A 16,869-nucleotide genomic window follows, 5' to 3' on the forward strand; every position below is an offset into this window, starting at 1 on the left:
ATGCAGGACCCATGGACACGAACTAAGGGGGGGGGCGATTGCCAGAGGGAGTGGGGTGTACTGGGTGGAGGGACTGAAGAGGGGAAAATGGGGACCACTGTAATAGCATAAACAATAAAATATATTTTTAAAATGTTATGATTAAGTAAATAAATAAAATAAACCTCAAATAAAACACTAGTTTTCTTTGTCAAAATTAGTCACCATAAAATAAACACAATAAAAATAAAGTGTTATTGGATCCTAGGTGTATATCTTTGATTACAAAGGTTCTGTGCCTGAGGCCTGCTTGCTCTCTCTTCCTTGTAAAGGGAAATAAGCAAGTATTGGAGAGACAGTTAAAGATATGCTAGCAGTAAATGAGATGTTTCTCCTGGTATAATCAGAATGATTAAAATAAATTTGAAAGGCAGTTATTTTCCCCTTCTAAGTGAGTCCATGTTCTCTAACGCTGTGTCCATGGAGCGCTTGAAATCTTTTGTGCCATAAGTATGTATCAGAGTTACAGGGAGTCTTGTTAAAACAGACCGCTGACTCAGTAGGTCTAGGCTAGGGCTTGAAATGTGCACTTGCAAAAAGTCATGCCGGTGCCATTGGCCTGGGGAACACAGTCCTAGAGCCGTTGCCCTCATCGCATCATCTCTCACTTAGGAATAACTGGTCTGGGGAAGGCTGACAGGTGCAAAGCAAAAACAATTGCAAACCCCAAACAGGGGCAACCTGCTTCCATCTGTTGACAATTTTCCTCTTAAAGAGCAACCAACCCAGGCCGACCATTAACATCCCTGAGGGTAGTTACACTCTCTGTAACCATTCACTTCCTCTAGGAGGAAACCTGAGTTACAACTGGTAGCTGCCTAAGGAGAGCTCTGACCTTGGTCAAACCTTCCCTTAATCCCACTCCGGGAGTGGAGGAGGAAGTAGGTGAGAAGTCAAACTACTTCCTGGGAAAAGGCCCATTCATATAACTTCTCCAAAGCCTGTTGATTCCAGAAGATAGATGATGAAGATAAATTTTTTTTTACAGGTGACTAAACTCAGTGGAATGAATAGATAAGGGATTGTGTGGTTTTACAAGCCAAGACTCTAAAACCCTATTCCTACTCTTTTTAAATGGAACACATCTCCGGTAATTAAAAGTCCACATGTCAGCATTTAAACCTCTTTTGAGTTTCTGACATCATTTGTATAAGAGAAAAACTCGCAAGAGAGCTCCACCACAATACTGCCTCCCAACAAATCAAACGCATTAATTTGCCCATGTTTCCTTGTAGTGCATAAGATTGTTTCTATGGAAAGATGGAGTCTGTGTTCATGATTTATGGATACATAACTAGAATATAGCCATGCTAATAAATATCCTTTTTCCTCACCCAGGTTTTGAGTCATGTGACAAATAAAACAAAGAATATGATAACTGGACACAAAATATCTCTGATTTTGGAGAATGTGACTTAGGGCTTCTTAATGCTGACACCTTTTCCTCCCAGGTACAACAGTTGTGAAAATTTAGGTTCTCTTGCAGGAGGCAAAAGGCAGGATTTGAGGTGAGCATTCCCAGTTTATTCTTCTGAAATAACTCACTGCATCTCAACTTCGGGAAGAGCGAATAAAGGCATGCCCAGAGACCAGGAGCATGGCACACATTGAGCCCCTTCCACATGGAAAGAAACAGTAGTGGCAAAGGAGAAGCACTTCCCTTAATGAGAAGCCCTGTGTACCTGTGTCTATAATTCTGGGGTGTTGCAACCTGATGTGGTTTGCGTGACAGGGGGCATAAAAAAGATGATTGCTGGCTCTTATCAGGACTGCCTGGCTTTCTCAGGCATTGACTATGTTTTCCCAGGTAAGGCTGGGGATGAGTAAGGAAGGCAGGTGTTTAGCAGGCCTCCATCCCTTCCTGGTCACTTTGCATTTTATGGTCAGCAGAGAAGTGATATAGAAAACCAGGGTAAATATTGACACTGTTGTAATATAATGGCATTAGCAGACATTAGCTCTGTGGGTCCTACTTTCTTACTATCTTGAACCCAAGACAAGATAGAGCAGTGAGCTATTCCTGATTTGGGAGACAGAATTTGAGACCCTGAATCTGAGACTGAGCAGTTAATTTTGTGACCTCAGGCCACTTTTAAATTTTCCTAGATTCCTGGTTAGTCTTTTATAAAGTGAATATAGTAATTTGAAATGCCATGTAAAAATGGCAAAGGGAGACTATCTTTTTAAAACATGTATAAAGAGCTCTTGCAATTCAAAAATAAGACAATATACAACTCAACCAAAAAAAATGGGCAAATAATTTGAAAAAAATATTTTACAAAAGAAGAGATAGCAGTAACTAATAAACACATGAAAAGATGCTCAGGGGAGGGAGGTATAAGGAGACTAAATGGTAATGGAAAGAAATACAATAAAGATTAAATAAAAAAATAAAAGTTATCCCAGTGCAAAAAAAAAAAAAAAAAAAAAAAAGATGCTCAGTGTCATTTGTAATCAGGAGATGCAAATTATAACCAATGTGAGATACCGCTATGCACCCTTTGGAATGGTTAATATGGAAAGATAACAATAACCGAGTGGTGGCAATGGTGGGTAGCGACTGAAACTCATGTTGCTGATGGGAATGTAAAATGGTACAACTATGGAAAACAGTTTGACAATTTATTAAAAGTTAAATATATTCCTACAATATGATGAAGCCATTTCACTCCTAAGTATTTACCCAAGAGAAATGAAAGCATATATCCACACAAAGATGTGTACATGATTACTCATAACACCTTTATTTGTAATAGTCAAAAACTGGAAATGATTCAAATGTCCACCAACCGATGAATAAATAAACTATGGTATATCCAGCATATCTATTATTACTATTCAGAAATAAGAAAAAACTATTAATATGTACAACATGAATGACTCTTCCAATAATTATGCTGAGTGAAAAAAGCCAAATCAAAAAGTAAAGACTTCAAAACCCAGTACATCTGTACAATCACATTTATATAAAACTCTAGAAAATGCAAACTAATCTATAATGACAGAAACCAATCAGTGGTTACGTCCGACTGGGGGAGTGGGGAAGGATGGGCATAAGAAAGCCTTTGGGGATTATAAGAAAGTTTGATATTTCAATTACAGTGATAATTTCATGGCTGTATGCATATGTCAAGACTTTAAATAGTATATGCAATTTACTATATATAAAATATATGTCAATAATATTGGAAAAGAAAGAAGAGAAGAAACACAGGAAGGCAGAAAGGAAGGAAGGGCTGATACATACAGTAATGTACAAGAATTTCAAAATTATTGTGTTGAGGAGATGCCAGACATACAGTAATACTCCATTTTATACAATTCTAGAAAAAGCCAAGTGCTTTCTAGAGACAAAAACAGATCAGTGGTTGCCTGGAGTTGGGAGTAGAAGGAGGAATAAACTGTGAAGGGGCGAGAGAAACTTCAGGGTGCAATAGATATGTTCTGTATCTTGATTGCAATGTTGGATTCATATCTATATACACCTATCAAAACTCATGGAATTTAACACTTTAAATGGATTTGTTTATTGATGCAAATTATACGTACCTCAATAGAGTGATTCTTAAAAGAAAAAAAGTTTTGCTGTTTAAAAGGTTTTTGTTTAACTCCTCATGCCAGGAATCATTCAAGTTAAGAATAACAGCACAAAACATGGGCCTGAGAGGTGTCTTTCTTGGGGAAATTATGTAAATGGGCCTCTTAGCTTTATAAGCCAACCCCAAATCCCATTGCTGAATGGAGACTTTTAAGATAACAAGAAACTAACGTGCTATGCAATAATACGAAAATTTTTGCTTTTACTAAGGTCAGGGTTAAAACTCTGGCTAATATTCACAAGATGTTAATTGGTTTTGTTCCTCAGGCTAGGGCTACACCCAGGGGGAGTTGGAGTCCTGGGTTTTAAAGAGGGAGGACTGGATTGAGAAGACCCTCATCCAATTAATAAAGCTGGTTCCTGAAATGGGGTGAGAGGTCAGGAGCTGAGGAATAGCAGGTAAGTAGAGGAACTGGGAGGCAGCTACACGAACAGTGAACAACCAGGAATGAAGAGATGGAGTCATCTGTTCTAAATTTTTCCCTCTTCTACATTCTATTTCCCACTCCTTGACCTGTCACCCATAAGCCTACAGTAAACTTAGGTTAAATGTCACAATTTGATATTAACTGTGTTTGGGACATTAAGGCGGGGGGGTGGGGGTGCTGTATACAGGTAGTGTGACCTCTGGAGAGTGTGGGAGCTTGGAGACAAAGTTGCTGGATGTGACCATCAAGGAGGCCCAGAGTAGGGATCCACAGCGAAATGTGACAAAAGCTAAGCAACAAACAGTCAGAGGAAACATGTAAGTACTCCTCAGGGATTCTCAAAACTAAGGGTGAAAGAAAGTGGATTTTCTGCACTCACCAGGGAGTGACTGAAGCACAGACAATAGCACAGATGTTAAAGAAATGGTGACCTCCTAAAAGGTGGTACTTTGGGGACATTTGAGCTATATAGAGATTAACTGCCACCTCTCAAGGATGTTTGAACTCTCCTGAGTTATTTTGGACTATGAGTCAGAAAACGTTCATAAGGCCGGGTTTATCTCTTCTATCTCAAAAACTCAACTGAGACCTGGGGTATATGACTGGCCCTGAGAAGTAATTGCTTTTGGCTGATTTGACGTCAGTTAATGACTGGACTTTGTACCCGAAAGAGAGTTAAAACTAAAGATAGTTGAGTGGGAAACCATTTCCTCCTTGGATTACCTAGCAAGAAGATCTAAAATGCAAGCCTTCACTCACCTCACTCTTCTCGCCCTCCTTTTTGTAACTTTAGGTAAGGAACATTTAAAAATGTTAAATTCTTTTAACCATGTTTGTTGTCTTTGAGGCAGAATCAACAGGCTTTAGCTACTAGTTCCCGCAGCCCAACAGATGGACGACTTTGTGGATGAAATTTCCTCTCCAACTTGGCTCAAAGACACAAGCGTAACAGTCTGTGACGGAGGATAGAGCAGTAGTAAGGAGGCCTCTGAACTAAGATTTGGGGTTCAGCAAGCCAGAGATTTGTCCTTAAGAGTTCCTGAGGCCAGAGAAGAGCGACTTGGTAGGTTCCAAGGGCCCAGTGGCCTTCTCTTTGACCGTGAAATGTCATTTTGGCCCTAATGCTATGCAGGTAACTGGTTTAACCTCTGCTTCTGCCATCAGAGTTTTTTACCCCCTTGCATGTGGGAATTAAAGATTTTCCCCCAGATATATCTCTTAATCCCTCTGAGTATTGTTTCAGTCTTCTATTAAATGTGTCTCTCATATCCATGTCCCAGGTCCTGCCAGGCACAGGGTAAGCCCTTGATAAATGAGAATAGTAGGAATAGGAGTAGCAGCAGTCAAAAATGACTGGCTGGTGGACTATTTTCTTTTTTAAAAATATTTTATATTATATTTATTGGGTATGCTATTACAGTTGTCCCAATTTTCCCCTCTTTGGATATAATCTCAGATATGGTGCCCGCCTGCTGGCTCTGTGGCTCTGTTGGAGGAGGACTCAGAAAAGAAACAAAGGCCTTTGCCAGTACTTCTGTCTGGGAGAAAGCTGCCCTCCATCTCTGCCCTGGTACCAGACAATTCAGTTCCCCCCTTATGTCTCTGGTGCCTTTCAAGCTGCCTCCAGGCTGGAGCTCAGAGGGAGTGAGCTCAGGCTGGAGCTCAGAGGGAGTGAGTCTGAGCAAGTCTGTGTGGGCCCTTTAAAAGGAACTTCCAGGGAGTCCAGCAGTATCTGTCTTCCACAGCCTCAATCCCCGCTGGGTTTTACAGACAGAAGCTATGGAGACTTATCTTCCTAGCACTGAAACCCTGAAATATCCCTCCTAATTTTTATCTGCTGCACATGGGTGCGGGACCAGCTTGTACCATGTCTCTGACCTCCTACCAGTCTCAATGTAGTTTGTTCTTTACTTCTGTAGTTTTAGGACTTCCATTCAGCTCAATTTCTGATGGTTCTATAGTTTAGTTGTAATTTTATGTGGTTGTGCAAGAAGGCAAGCTGTGTTTACCTATGCCACCATCTTGACCAGAAGTCTGGATTATTTTCTTGCCCCTGCAAGAGCAATTGCTTATCTCTTAGGAATGACTATTTAAGCGAGACCCTGTTTACGTGAAGAGCCAGGGACTTACAGACCCATGGAGGAATCAAGTAGCCTCGTCATCACTTTTCTATATTCAGATGTTTAGAAACTGCTTTCTCACTTTTAATAATTTTTTTTAACTGATTGTCAATGTCAGAGTTCTTAATGACAATAAGGGTTCTAGGAAACTGATCACTAAATCACTAAGTGTTTACTACCCCATATGTCCAGGGGCTCTTAAGAATCTAAGAAAAAGGCAACTTTGATGATCACCATAGCCCTTAGGGCAAAACCCATCTCTATGCATTCTACTCTTTTAAAAAGCTCATGTGTCTGGAATTATTAATAGTTAAATATTACTAGAAAAATATTTTTGGAAGAAGTTTAATAACAATGAAGTTTGTTTTTTATTTCATCATTCTTTAAACATGCCCTTTTCCTACCCTCCCTCATACCTTTCAATGGCTAAAATACCACATCATGGAAAATTCTGGCAATTGTGTTAAACTGTAAGACAAAGGAGTTTACTTCAAGGTTGTAACAGCGCCACCTGGTGACATTTTTAATTGTCCCTCTGAGGACTACTCTGCGGAATATTAAACCCAGATTGATGATTCTGCAACTACAGACATAAATGATATTACTTCTTGGTACTCATGAACTCTTTGTCATATTTTTAATAACATTTTTCCAGTTTTGTCTATTAAAATTTTTATTTGATTTATTGTGGGGTTTTTCTGTGTGTATTTTTGGAAGTAGTCATGTCTTTTTGTTTTTAATGTGGTCAACCAAACAGTAAGTCCTCATCTAACATTGTAGATAGGTTCTACAACTTACAGTGAAATGATGTATAATGCAACCAATTCTACCATAGGTTAATTGGTACAAACAAGAGTTAAGTTCCTACATCATCTCATCAGAGTTATAGCAAAAAAGATGTTGAAAGAGAACAATGTCATTTGAAGACTTACTGCATTTATTTTTCTGAAAAGAATTGATTGGATACTAATTACAGCTGACCCTTGAACAACACAGGTTTCATTCTTAAAATCAGATTGTAAGTGAACTCATGCAGTTCAGACCTGCATTTTTCAAGGGATAACTCTTGTATTAAATAATAACAATTACTGTTATATATTTAATGTTCTGTCTTCTGAAACTTGGTACCTTTGTTCCTTATGCCTATTACTTCTTCATCCACAGCTCCTGCAGCTACACACGCCACAACGCCTGCACCTGCTACCCCGACGACTCCTGCAGCTACTCCCACCACAACGCCTGCACCTGCTTCCCCGACGACTCCTGCAGCTACTCCCGCCACAACGCCTACACCTGCTTCCCCGACGACTCCTGCAGCTACTCCCGCCACAACGCCTACACCTGCTTCCCCGACGACTCCTGCAGCTACTCCCGCCACAACGCCTGCACCTGCTTCCCCCGACGACTCCTGCAGCTACTCCCGCCACAACGCCTGCACCTGCTTCCCCGACGACTCCTGCAGCTACTCCCGCCACAACGCCTGCACCTGCTTCCCCGACGACTCCTGCAGCTACTCCCGCCACAACGCCTGCACCTGCTTCCCCGACGACTCCTGCAGCTACTCCCGCCACAACGCCTGCACCTGCTTCCCCGACGACTCCTGCAGCTACTCCCGCCACAACGCCTGCACCTGCTTCCCCGACGACTCCTGCAGCTACTCCCGCCACAACGCCTGCACCTGCTTCCCCGACGACTCCTGCAGCTACTCCCGCCACAACGCCTGCACCTGCTTCCCCGACAACTAGCGATCCAAACCCTAATACTAAAGGTAAGAGTGACTCCCTCAAAGATGCCTTACTGAGGAGTCAGTTTTGTGGAGGGTAGTAGGCAAATATGTTCTGCTGGAATAAGGAAGTGGGTATAAAGACGCTCGAGGTTTCTTGGATATGAACCCTTAGAATTAAAAAATCTAAGTAAGAAAAGCTGGCAGTGTTGGCAGAGACCCTAAAAAGTTACCCACAGTTCCATTCTGTTCTCCTTTGCTTACTAACCATCCTACCTCAAGCTATTTTCCCAATGTGAAATATTTTTATGAACTCGGACTTTATAAAAGCTATTTCTCTAGCTGCTCTCTCCTAGGAGGTTTTTGGAAATAACATCAGTTTCTCTGTGAAGGTGAGGTCCAAATAAGCACCAGCTCTTCAGCCCCACTGGTCTAGCTCCTTTACCTAAAGAAAGAGTCAACTCTACCCTGACTGCTTATCAGATGTTATTGAAAAATAGAACAAGTTATGGTAGTGGCTGATCATAATTGGGATTTTGAGCTTATTTGTGGAGTTTGAGCCTGAGGGATAAAAAGCCAAACAACAGCAGTGCTCAAACAGTCCTGGACATGACCAGGGTCATTGTCCAAAGGACAGATGTTCTGGGAATGCTGTCTAAGAGTTGATCTTGAGCCAAAGTTATTGAAACAGAAACTACTTGACTCAAAGCTTGGTCTAGAATAGGGGTCAGCAAACTACTGATTAAGGCGAACTAGTAAATATTTTAGGTTTTGTGGGCCACAACCTAGCGTCTCTCTTGAAACTACTCTACTCTGCAATTTTGCCATAAAAGCAGATACAGTCGATATGTAAATTAATGAGCCTGGCTGTGTACCAATATAACTTAATTTATTTAAAAAAAAAACAGAAGCTTGGCCAGATTTGGCTCGTAAGTTGTAGTTTGCCAACCCCTAGTCAAAAAAAAAAAAAAACAAAAAACAAAAAACCCTCAAACCTAGGCTTGAAGGGCCTAGATCAACCCTTTTTTTCTCACATAGGGAAACAGAGGCCTAGAGAGAGCAGCAACTTGCCCAAGGTCAAAGAGCAAGTAAGTTTAGTTTTCATACCCTTAGATCGTTTGTCTTCCCCAATGTTCTGAGATAGATCTAAAAAATGGATAATTAAGCAAATGGATCCAGAGCCTGTATCTAAGACCTTGTTCACAGCCTTTCATATTTGGAGGGGCCAACCTGAAGGCTGGGACAAGTGGATCACAGCTACACAGCCAGCTCTCCTAGCGCCAGGGAAGGGAGCTCTTCCAAGCCATTTCTGCTTCCCCAGACCTTCACTGTGCTCTGGTCCCATTACTGACTGTGGGGAATGGGGCGAGCCACTTTTCTCTGGGCTTCAACTTCCTCATCTGTACAATGGTGTGGCTAAAATAAATAGCCACCAAAACCTCCCAGCTGTAACATCCAGTGACTTCATTCCTGGTCCACCAAACAAGCCAAGGCTGCCCTTCATTTCAGGAAAGAAAGCATTCCAGCAGTTATTTGTCTGGTGGGTCCAAAGTGGAGCTTTGCTCAGTTTCTTACCTAGGTTTCCCAAATCATCTTTGCAATGTGACTGAGGCTTTTTTTTTTTTTTAAAGCCATTTATTTCACTTAGGATATTGGCTCATGTCTTATCAGAGCCAATATCAGAGTAGTATCTCATAAACAGTGACCCTTACTGCTGTTTATGAGATACTACTGTACTATGCTTCCTTTTGTCCCATGAAGAATTTTTTTAAAACTCTTTAAAAGAAATTTTAAAAATAGACTTCACTTTTTAGAGAAGTTTTAGAGTCACAGCAAAATTGAAAGGAGGGTACAGAGATTTCCCATATACCCCAAATGCCACATATGCATAACCTCCCCCATTATCAATATCCCAAACAGAGGGTACATTTGTTATTATCGATGAACCTACATTGACACAACATAATCACCCACAGCCCACAGTTTATATTAGGATTCACTGGTGGTGTTTGTACATTCTATGAGTTTTGAAAAATGCATATCCCATCATCACAGTATCACGTAGGTTATTTTCACTGCCCTAAAAATCTTCTATGCTCCACTTACTCTTCCCTCTGTCCCTCCAACCCCGGCAACCACCGCTATTTTAACTGCTTATAGTTTTGCCCTTCCCAGAATATCATGTCGTTGGAATCATACAGTATGTGGTCTTTTCAGATTGACTTCTTTGATTTAGTAATATGCATTTACATTTCCTTCATGTCTTTTCATGGTTTGATTATAATTTAGTGCTGAAAAGCTCATTTCTTTTTCTTTTTCGTTTTCTTTTTTATCTCTGAATAATGGTCCACATTCTGGATGTAACACAGTTTGTTTATCCATTTACTTACTGAAGGGCATCTTAGTTGCTTCCAAGTTTTGGCAATTATGAATAAAGCTGCTACAAGTATGGGTGTGTAGGTTTTTGAGTGGACATAAGTCTTTAACTCCTTTGGGTAAATGCCAAGGAGTTTGCATGCTAGATCACATGGTAAGAATATGTTTAGTTTTATAAGAAATCCCCAAAATGTCTTCCAAAGTGTCTGCACCATTTTGCATTCCCAAGAACAGTGCTGCTCCACATTCTCATCAGCCCTATTTTATTTTATATTTTTAAATAAAAATAAATTAAGCCCATAGTTATGGAGGGGGAGCTTAACCAGGGTAAAAAATAGATGCAGTAAAACCTAAATCTGCCTCCCATCCTAAATCTCTAGGACCCAAATTTCCAGTTTCTGTCCCCAGAAGCCAGTTCTGTGGCCAGTTTCTTGTGTCTCTCTCCATAAATAATCTACACAAATATAAATATATATATTTCTGTTTTTGTGTGTTCCCCTTTCTTAATCACAAAAAGAGAATGTTATACACATTGTATCTTATAGGTAGGTTTTTTTTTTTTATTCTAGTTCTACCTATAGGTTCATAAGCATTCAGATAGCTCTGAAGGTTGTGAGACACTTAGTTTATTCAGAAATCTAAGATCAGAATCATTTCATTTGAAAGAGATGAAGGAAATGGCCAGCCAGGATCACCATTTGGCTACTGACCTAACTTTCCTCTTTGAATCCCATCTGACCTCTGGAGACAGAAAAGACACTACGCCCTTCCTGGTCTGTGAGTGCCAGCCAGTGGTGTAGGAACAATTACAATATTATTCTAACCGTTTATTCAAGTCATCCACTCAGAAAGCCAGACAGTGGAATGTCATTTCATCAATTACTCTTACAATTTTCATTGACTTAATCCACATACTCCCCTTAACATCCCTTTCCTTTCATTATGGATATTTATACCATGTGTGTTAACTAGACTATAACATCTAGTTTCTTTTAGGAACTTCCTGCCTGTTCCTCCCTATAAGTCAGGTCTATATGCCTTCCTTAAAAATATGATACTTTCTATAAAACAGTTTTGGGGAGCCCTATCTAATGTTAGAGGATCAAACGTCAGGGTTCTAGAAGGTCCTTGAGGTCCAAAACCTCCGGACTCCTTGGATTAGAAGACTACTCTGAACACACCCTGCCCACCAACCTCTGACCTTTACTGTAGACAAGCACTTGTTCCAGAATTTCAGCAACAAACTCCCTAGATACATAAGAAAATATGTACTTGTTTCTACCTCTTCTAAGGGTATGCCCTGAAATAATACAACCAAAGACTAGAAAGTGCTTAGGAGGTAGGCATGAGAATTCAAAAGTATGTTTCTGGATGTTGTTTGCTGTTCTGTGAACTTTTCATCTCTTTCTACTCCATCTCAGGTCCTTGCCAAACCAATTCCTGTGGTGGTGGCTCTTCATGCATTAATCTGCATACATCACATTTTTGCCTGTGTATAGATGGATATTACTATAAGAATACCAAATGCAATAAAGGTGAGTTACAAAGGATGAACCATGCAGAGCTGCATCTCATACCTAAAGTGTAACAGAATACTTAAACTAATGGCAAAAAGAGCTTCTGGGATACTAGAGAGAGGCAGACATTTGGAGGCAATGAAGGCCAGCAAAGTAAGACAACGGCTCCTGCCTTTGTCTCAGTGGAACCAAGTGTGAGTGGGAATGAACCGAGTGGGGTGTGTGGGCTAAACATGAAGGTCCCTCCTAAACATGAAGGCCTGCTCAAGGGAATGGTGCCGTGAGAACAAAATGAGAATGATAGGCCCTGTAAAGTACACAAAGACTGCACAAAGAAGCGCTGTTACATGGGGACGCTGGGGCAGAAGAGGGTGACATGCCTGAGACCGCACAATCAGACAAGCCTGGGAGCCTGCTCTTCTGGCTTTGGTCAGTTCTCTGTCATAGGATTTGCTTGTTCCATAACAGCAAACCCCATTTTTAGAGACGTAGGAGCCTCTCAGTCATAGAAATGGACTTCAGGAGCAAATCTCCATAAACTTGACATAACACTTTTTTTGGTTAGATCAGCTATGTGCTATGAAGGTCCAAGGCTGTTTCCTGTGTAATAAATTTTTATCTGTTTCATGAATGAGAAATATCCCCCTTGCCAGAGCAGATCAACTGTACAGAAAACAAATGCATAGTATTGACCAAAGGGATTAGAGATATTTCAAAAGCCAAAAGGATGTTCTTATTTTTAGTCCTAATAATCTCATTTCTGGGGATCCTCTCTAAGTAAATGACCACAAGTATAGAAAGTGTTGGGCATGGAGACGTTCATTGCAACCTTTGTTCTTCTCTTAAATAATTAAAAATGCTAAAAACAAAAAACAACTACATCAATGAAGGGAACATAGATTTCATAGGATACTATGCAGTTGTAAAAAAATAATAGTCATAAAGACCAGGTAATGATTTGGAAAGATGCTTATTATTTAATAATAAGTAAAGAAGATTCATGATATAAACTTGAAATTATAATGATATAAACCATGCATAGGGAAAAAAGGAGCTGGGAGAAATACAGGTTCCCCCATCTATCTAAAGGTAGAGCATTGCAATGAAACCATTTGTAAACCAAAGTGGTGTAAAAAGAAGAAGCAATTGCTTTTGGACACATCTTGCTAACGGATGCACAAAATAAGTCAAAATAAAGCACAGCTGCTCACAGACACAGTTCAAAGCCGGGGCGGCTTGATGCCGCGGTGCCACGTGCTGGAGCTGGCCAGGCGCACTGGCTGCTCAGGGTGTGTGCTGCCTCTAGAGCAGCTCGCGGCAGAACAAATGCCGAACGCAATTTTCAATGTTCAGCTTTTTTTTATAAGAGCAAAAATCCTCGTAAGATTTCTGTTGGTTGGTGAAAACAGGTCCTACAGTAGGTCCTTTATGAAAGTGAAGAGGCATAAAGTGAACTTTTGAAAAGCAAGGGATACCTTATACCGAAATGAAAACAGTTGTGTTAGGAGGAGTAGGATTTGAGGTAACATTTATTATATTTCCAGGTTTCCTGTAGTATCATCATATAATGTTTATAATGTTTTGAAAGTATGGTTTAAACAAAATGAAAATGACCCTCTCTACATTAAACATTACAGAAAGATTCTTCTTGAATTTCAGGAAAGGTATTCCCTGGAACAATTCAAGTAAAGGTAACAGACACATCTGGCCTGGACAATGAAAATTCCATAACCTATGAAGAATTACATGTAAAAGTTGTGAGCTTTGTAAGTGTTTTCCAACCTTCCTTCCTGCATAAGTGTTCCTCATTCCAACACTGAGTCGCAGAGCACAGGGCTGATGTGTGGGCGGTTCGCACGCGTACAGCTGTTCCATTATTCAAACAGCGAAATGTACCCTAATTGGTTGGTAAACAGCAGCTACCCTGAGCCCCTTGGGTACCCTGGGACCTCTCCATGGCCCTGAACCTCTCTAAGTAATGTCTGGCTCAGCAGAGGTCTATGCCAGACTTGTCATTACATAAGCTATGAGAATATTTTTAAAGGACAGGTAAATATAATGATGGGTTTTCTTCAAATTTTTTTAATTTTTTAAAAATTTATTTATTTATTTTTTCAAATACATTTGTCTCTGCCTACCCCCCACCACTTTCCCATGTCCCCTCCCACTCTCCCTCCCTCAACTCTTCCCCTTTGGTTTTGTCCATGAGTCCTTGCTATATGTTCCTTGACTTTCCCCTTCCCTTCCGTCCCCCCCCACCCGGCCCTCCCCGCTCCTTCCCCCTTGTCTCTGCTGGTTTCTTTTCCTTTCAGTGTTGCTGGTCTTATTTTCCTTGCATCTTTGTATTGTTGGTTAGGCTCCACTTATAGGTGAGATCACATGGTATTTGTCTTTCGCCCTCTGTCTTATTTCGCTTAGCATAATGCTCTCGAGTTCCATCCAGGCTGTCGCAAAGTTTAGTAGTTCTTTTCTTCTTTCTGCTGCGTAGTAGTCCATTGTGTAAATGTACCATATTTTTTGATCCAATCGTCTACTGATGGGCATTTAGGTTGCTTCCAACACTCGGCTATTGTAAATTGTGCTGCTATGAACATTGAGGTGCATAGGTTCTTCCGAATTGGCGTTTTGGGATTCTTAGGGTATAGTCCCAGCAGGGGAACCACTGGATCAAAAGGCAGTTCCATTTTCAGCTTTTTGAGGAAATGCCACACTGCTTTCCCCAGTGGCCGCGCCAGTCTGCATTCCCACCAACAGTGTACTAGGGTTCCCTTTTGTCCACAGCCTCGCCAGCACCTGTTGTTTGTGGATCTGTTTATGATGGCCATTCTGACCGGTGTGAGGTGGTACCTCATGGTGGTTTTGATCTGCATTTCTCTGATGGCTAGTGATGCTGAGCATCCTTTCAAATGTCTCTGGGCCCTCTGTATCTCCTCCTTGGAAAAGCGTCTGCCCAGGTCCTTTGCCCATTTTTTGATTGGGTCGTTTGTCTTCTTGGAGTGGAGTCGAGTGAGTTCTTTATATATCTCGGAGATCAAACCTCTATCGGATGTATCATTAGCAAATATATTTTCCCATACGGTTGGCTCCCTTTTCATTTTGCTGATGTTTTCTTTAGCCGTGCAGAAGCTTCTTATTTTGATGAGGTCCCACTTGTCTATTCTTCCCTTCATGTCCCTTGCTTTAGGAGACATATCGGTGAAAAAATTGCTGTGTGGGATATCTGAGAGTTTCCTGCCAATGTTCTCCTCTAGGACTTTTATGGTGTTGCGACTATATTTAAGTCTTTCATCCATCTTGAGTTTATTTTTGTGTATGGTGTTAGCTGATGATCCAGCTCTCCCAACACCATTTGTTGAAGAGACTATTATTGCTCCATTTTATGCTTCTGCCCCCTTTGTCAAATATTAGATGCCCATAGAGACCTGGGCTTATTTCTGGGCTTTCTATTCTGTTCCACTGGTCTATGGGTCTGTTCTTGTGCCAGTACCAGATTGTTTTGAGTATAGTGGCTTCGTAGTATAGTTTGATGTCCGGTATTGTGATCCCTCCTACTTTGTGTTTCTTTCTCAAAATTGCTGTGGCTATTCGGGGTCGTATATAGTTCCATATAAATTTTTGAAATGTCTGTTCTATTTCTGTGAAATATGTCATTGGTATCTTAAATAGGGATTGCGTTGAATCTATAAATTGCTTTGGGTAGTATGGACGTTTTGAGGATATTAATTCTTCCAATCCATGAGCACGGTATATGCTTCCATTTACTTGTGTCTTCCTTAATTTCTTTCTTCAATGTTGTATAGTTTTCTGCGTACAGGTCTTTTACCTCTTTGGTTAAATTTATTCCTAGGTACTTTATTTTTCTTGTTGCTATATCGAATGGTATTTTTTTCTGATTTCTTCTTCTTCTATTTCATTGCTGGTGTACAAAAATGCCTTTGATTTCTGAATATTGACTTTGTATCCCGCTGTTTTGCCAAATTCACTTATTAGGTTGAGGAGTTTTTTTGGTAGAGTCTACAGGGTTCTCTATGTACACTATCATGTCATCTGCAAACAATGATAGTTTTACTTCCTCCTTTCCTATTTGGATGCCTTTTATCTCTTTCTCTTGTCTGACCGCTGTGGCTAGGACTTCCAATACGATGTTGAAAAGAAGCGGTGAGAGCGGGCATCCTTGTCGTGTTCCCCGATCTTAGTGGGAAAGCTTTTAGTTTTTGCCCGTTGAGTATGATGTTGGCTGTAGGTTTTTCATATATGGCCTTTATTACGTTGAGGAATGCCCCATTTTTTCCCATTTTGGTGAGTGTTTTGATCATAAATGGGTGCTGTACCTTACCAAATGCTTTCTCTGCATCTATCGAGATGATCATGTGGTTTTTGTCTTGTCTTTTATTTATGTGATGAATTACGTTTATTGACTTGCGTATATTGAACCATCCCTGCATGCCTGGGATGAGTCCCACTTGATCGTGGTGGATAATCTTTTTAATGTATTGCTGGATGCAGTTTGCCAATATTTTGTTGAGGATTTTAGCATCTATGTTCATCAGCGAAAGTGGCCCGTAGTTTTCTTTCTTTGTAGGGTCTTTATCTGGTTTGGGGATTAGTGTGATGCTGGCCTCATAGAAAGAGTCTGGGAGTCTTCCCTCCTCTTGGATTTTTTGGAATAGTCTGAGAAGGACAGGGCTTAGCTCTTCCTTAAATGTTTTGTAAAATTCTCCTGTGAAACCATCCGGCCCTGGGCTTCTGTGTGCTGGGAGCTTCTTGATGACTGCTTCAATTTCCCCAGCTGTTATCGGTCTGTTCAAGCTTTCTGTTTCTTCCTCCTTCAGTGTGGGAAGATTATACTTTTCTAGAAATTTGTCCATTTCATCAAGATTTTCGAGTTTCTTGGCCTATAATTGTTCATAGTAGTTTCTGACAATCCTTTGTATTTCTGTGGTATCAGTTGTTATTTCTCCTCTTTCATTTCTGATATTATTTATTTGGGTCCTCTCCCTTTTTTTTCTTGATGAGTTTTGCAGATCTCATCTGCAAAGAACCAGCTTCTGGATTGGTTGATCCTCTG

The 16,869-nt window shown here is 40.6% G+C and overlaps 1 protein-coding gene across 1 annotated transcript in view; it reads left to right on the top strand.

Annotated features, from left to right (window-relative positions):
- The first annotated feature begins 5,336 nt into the window (after positions 1-5,336).
- Positions 5,337-16,869, top strand: part of MUC13 (mucin 13, cell surface associated) — a 33,883-nt gene continuing 22,350 nt past the window's right edge. The window contains exons 1-5 of the mRNA XM_054574928.1: positions 5,337-5,362; positions 7,350-7,546; positions 7,600-7,953; positions 11,706-11,819; positions 13,461-13,567. Coding sequence (XP_054430903.1) covers positions 5,337-5,362; positions 7,350-7,546; positions 7,600-7,953; positions 11,706-11,819; positions 13,461-13,567 — 798 coding nt within the window. The remainder of the gene's footprint in view (positions 5,363-7,349; positions 7,547-7,599; positions 7,954-11,705; positions 11,820-13,460; positions 13,568-16,869) is intronic.

The sequence above is a fragment of the Pteronotus mesoamericanus genome, unplaced genomic scaffold (assembly GCF_021234165.1).
Source record: "Pteronotus mesoamericanus isolate MK-2021 breed Mesoamerican mustached bat unplaced genomic scaffold, CSHL_Meso_final contig_27, whole genome shotgun sequence".
Classification (NCBI taxonomy): domain Eukaryota; kingdom Metazoa; phylum Chordata; class Mammalia; order Chiroptera; family Mormoopidae; genus Pteronotus; species Pteronotus mesoamericanus.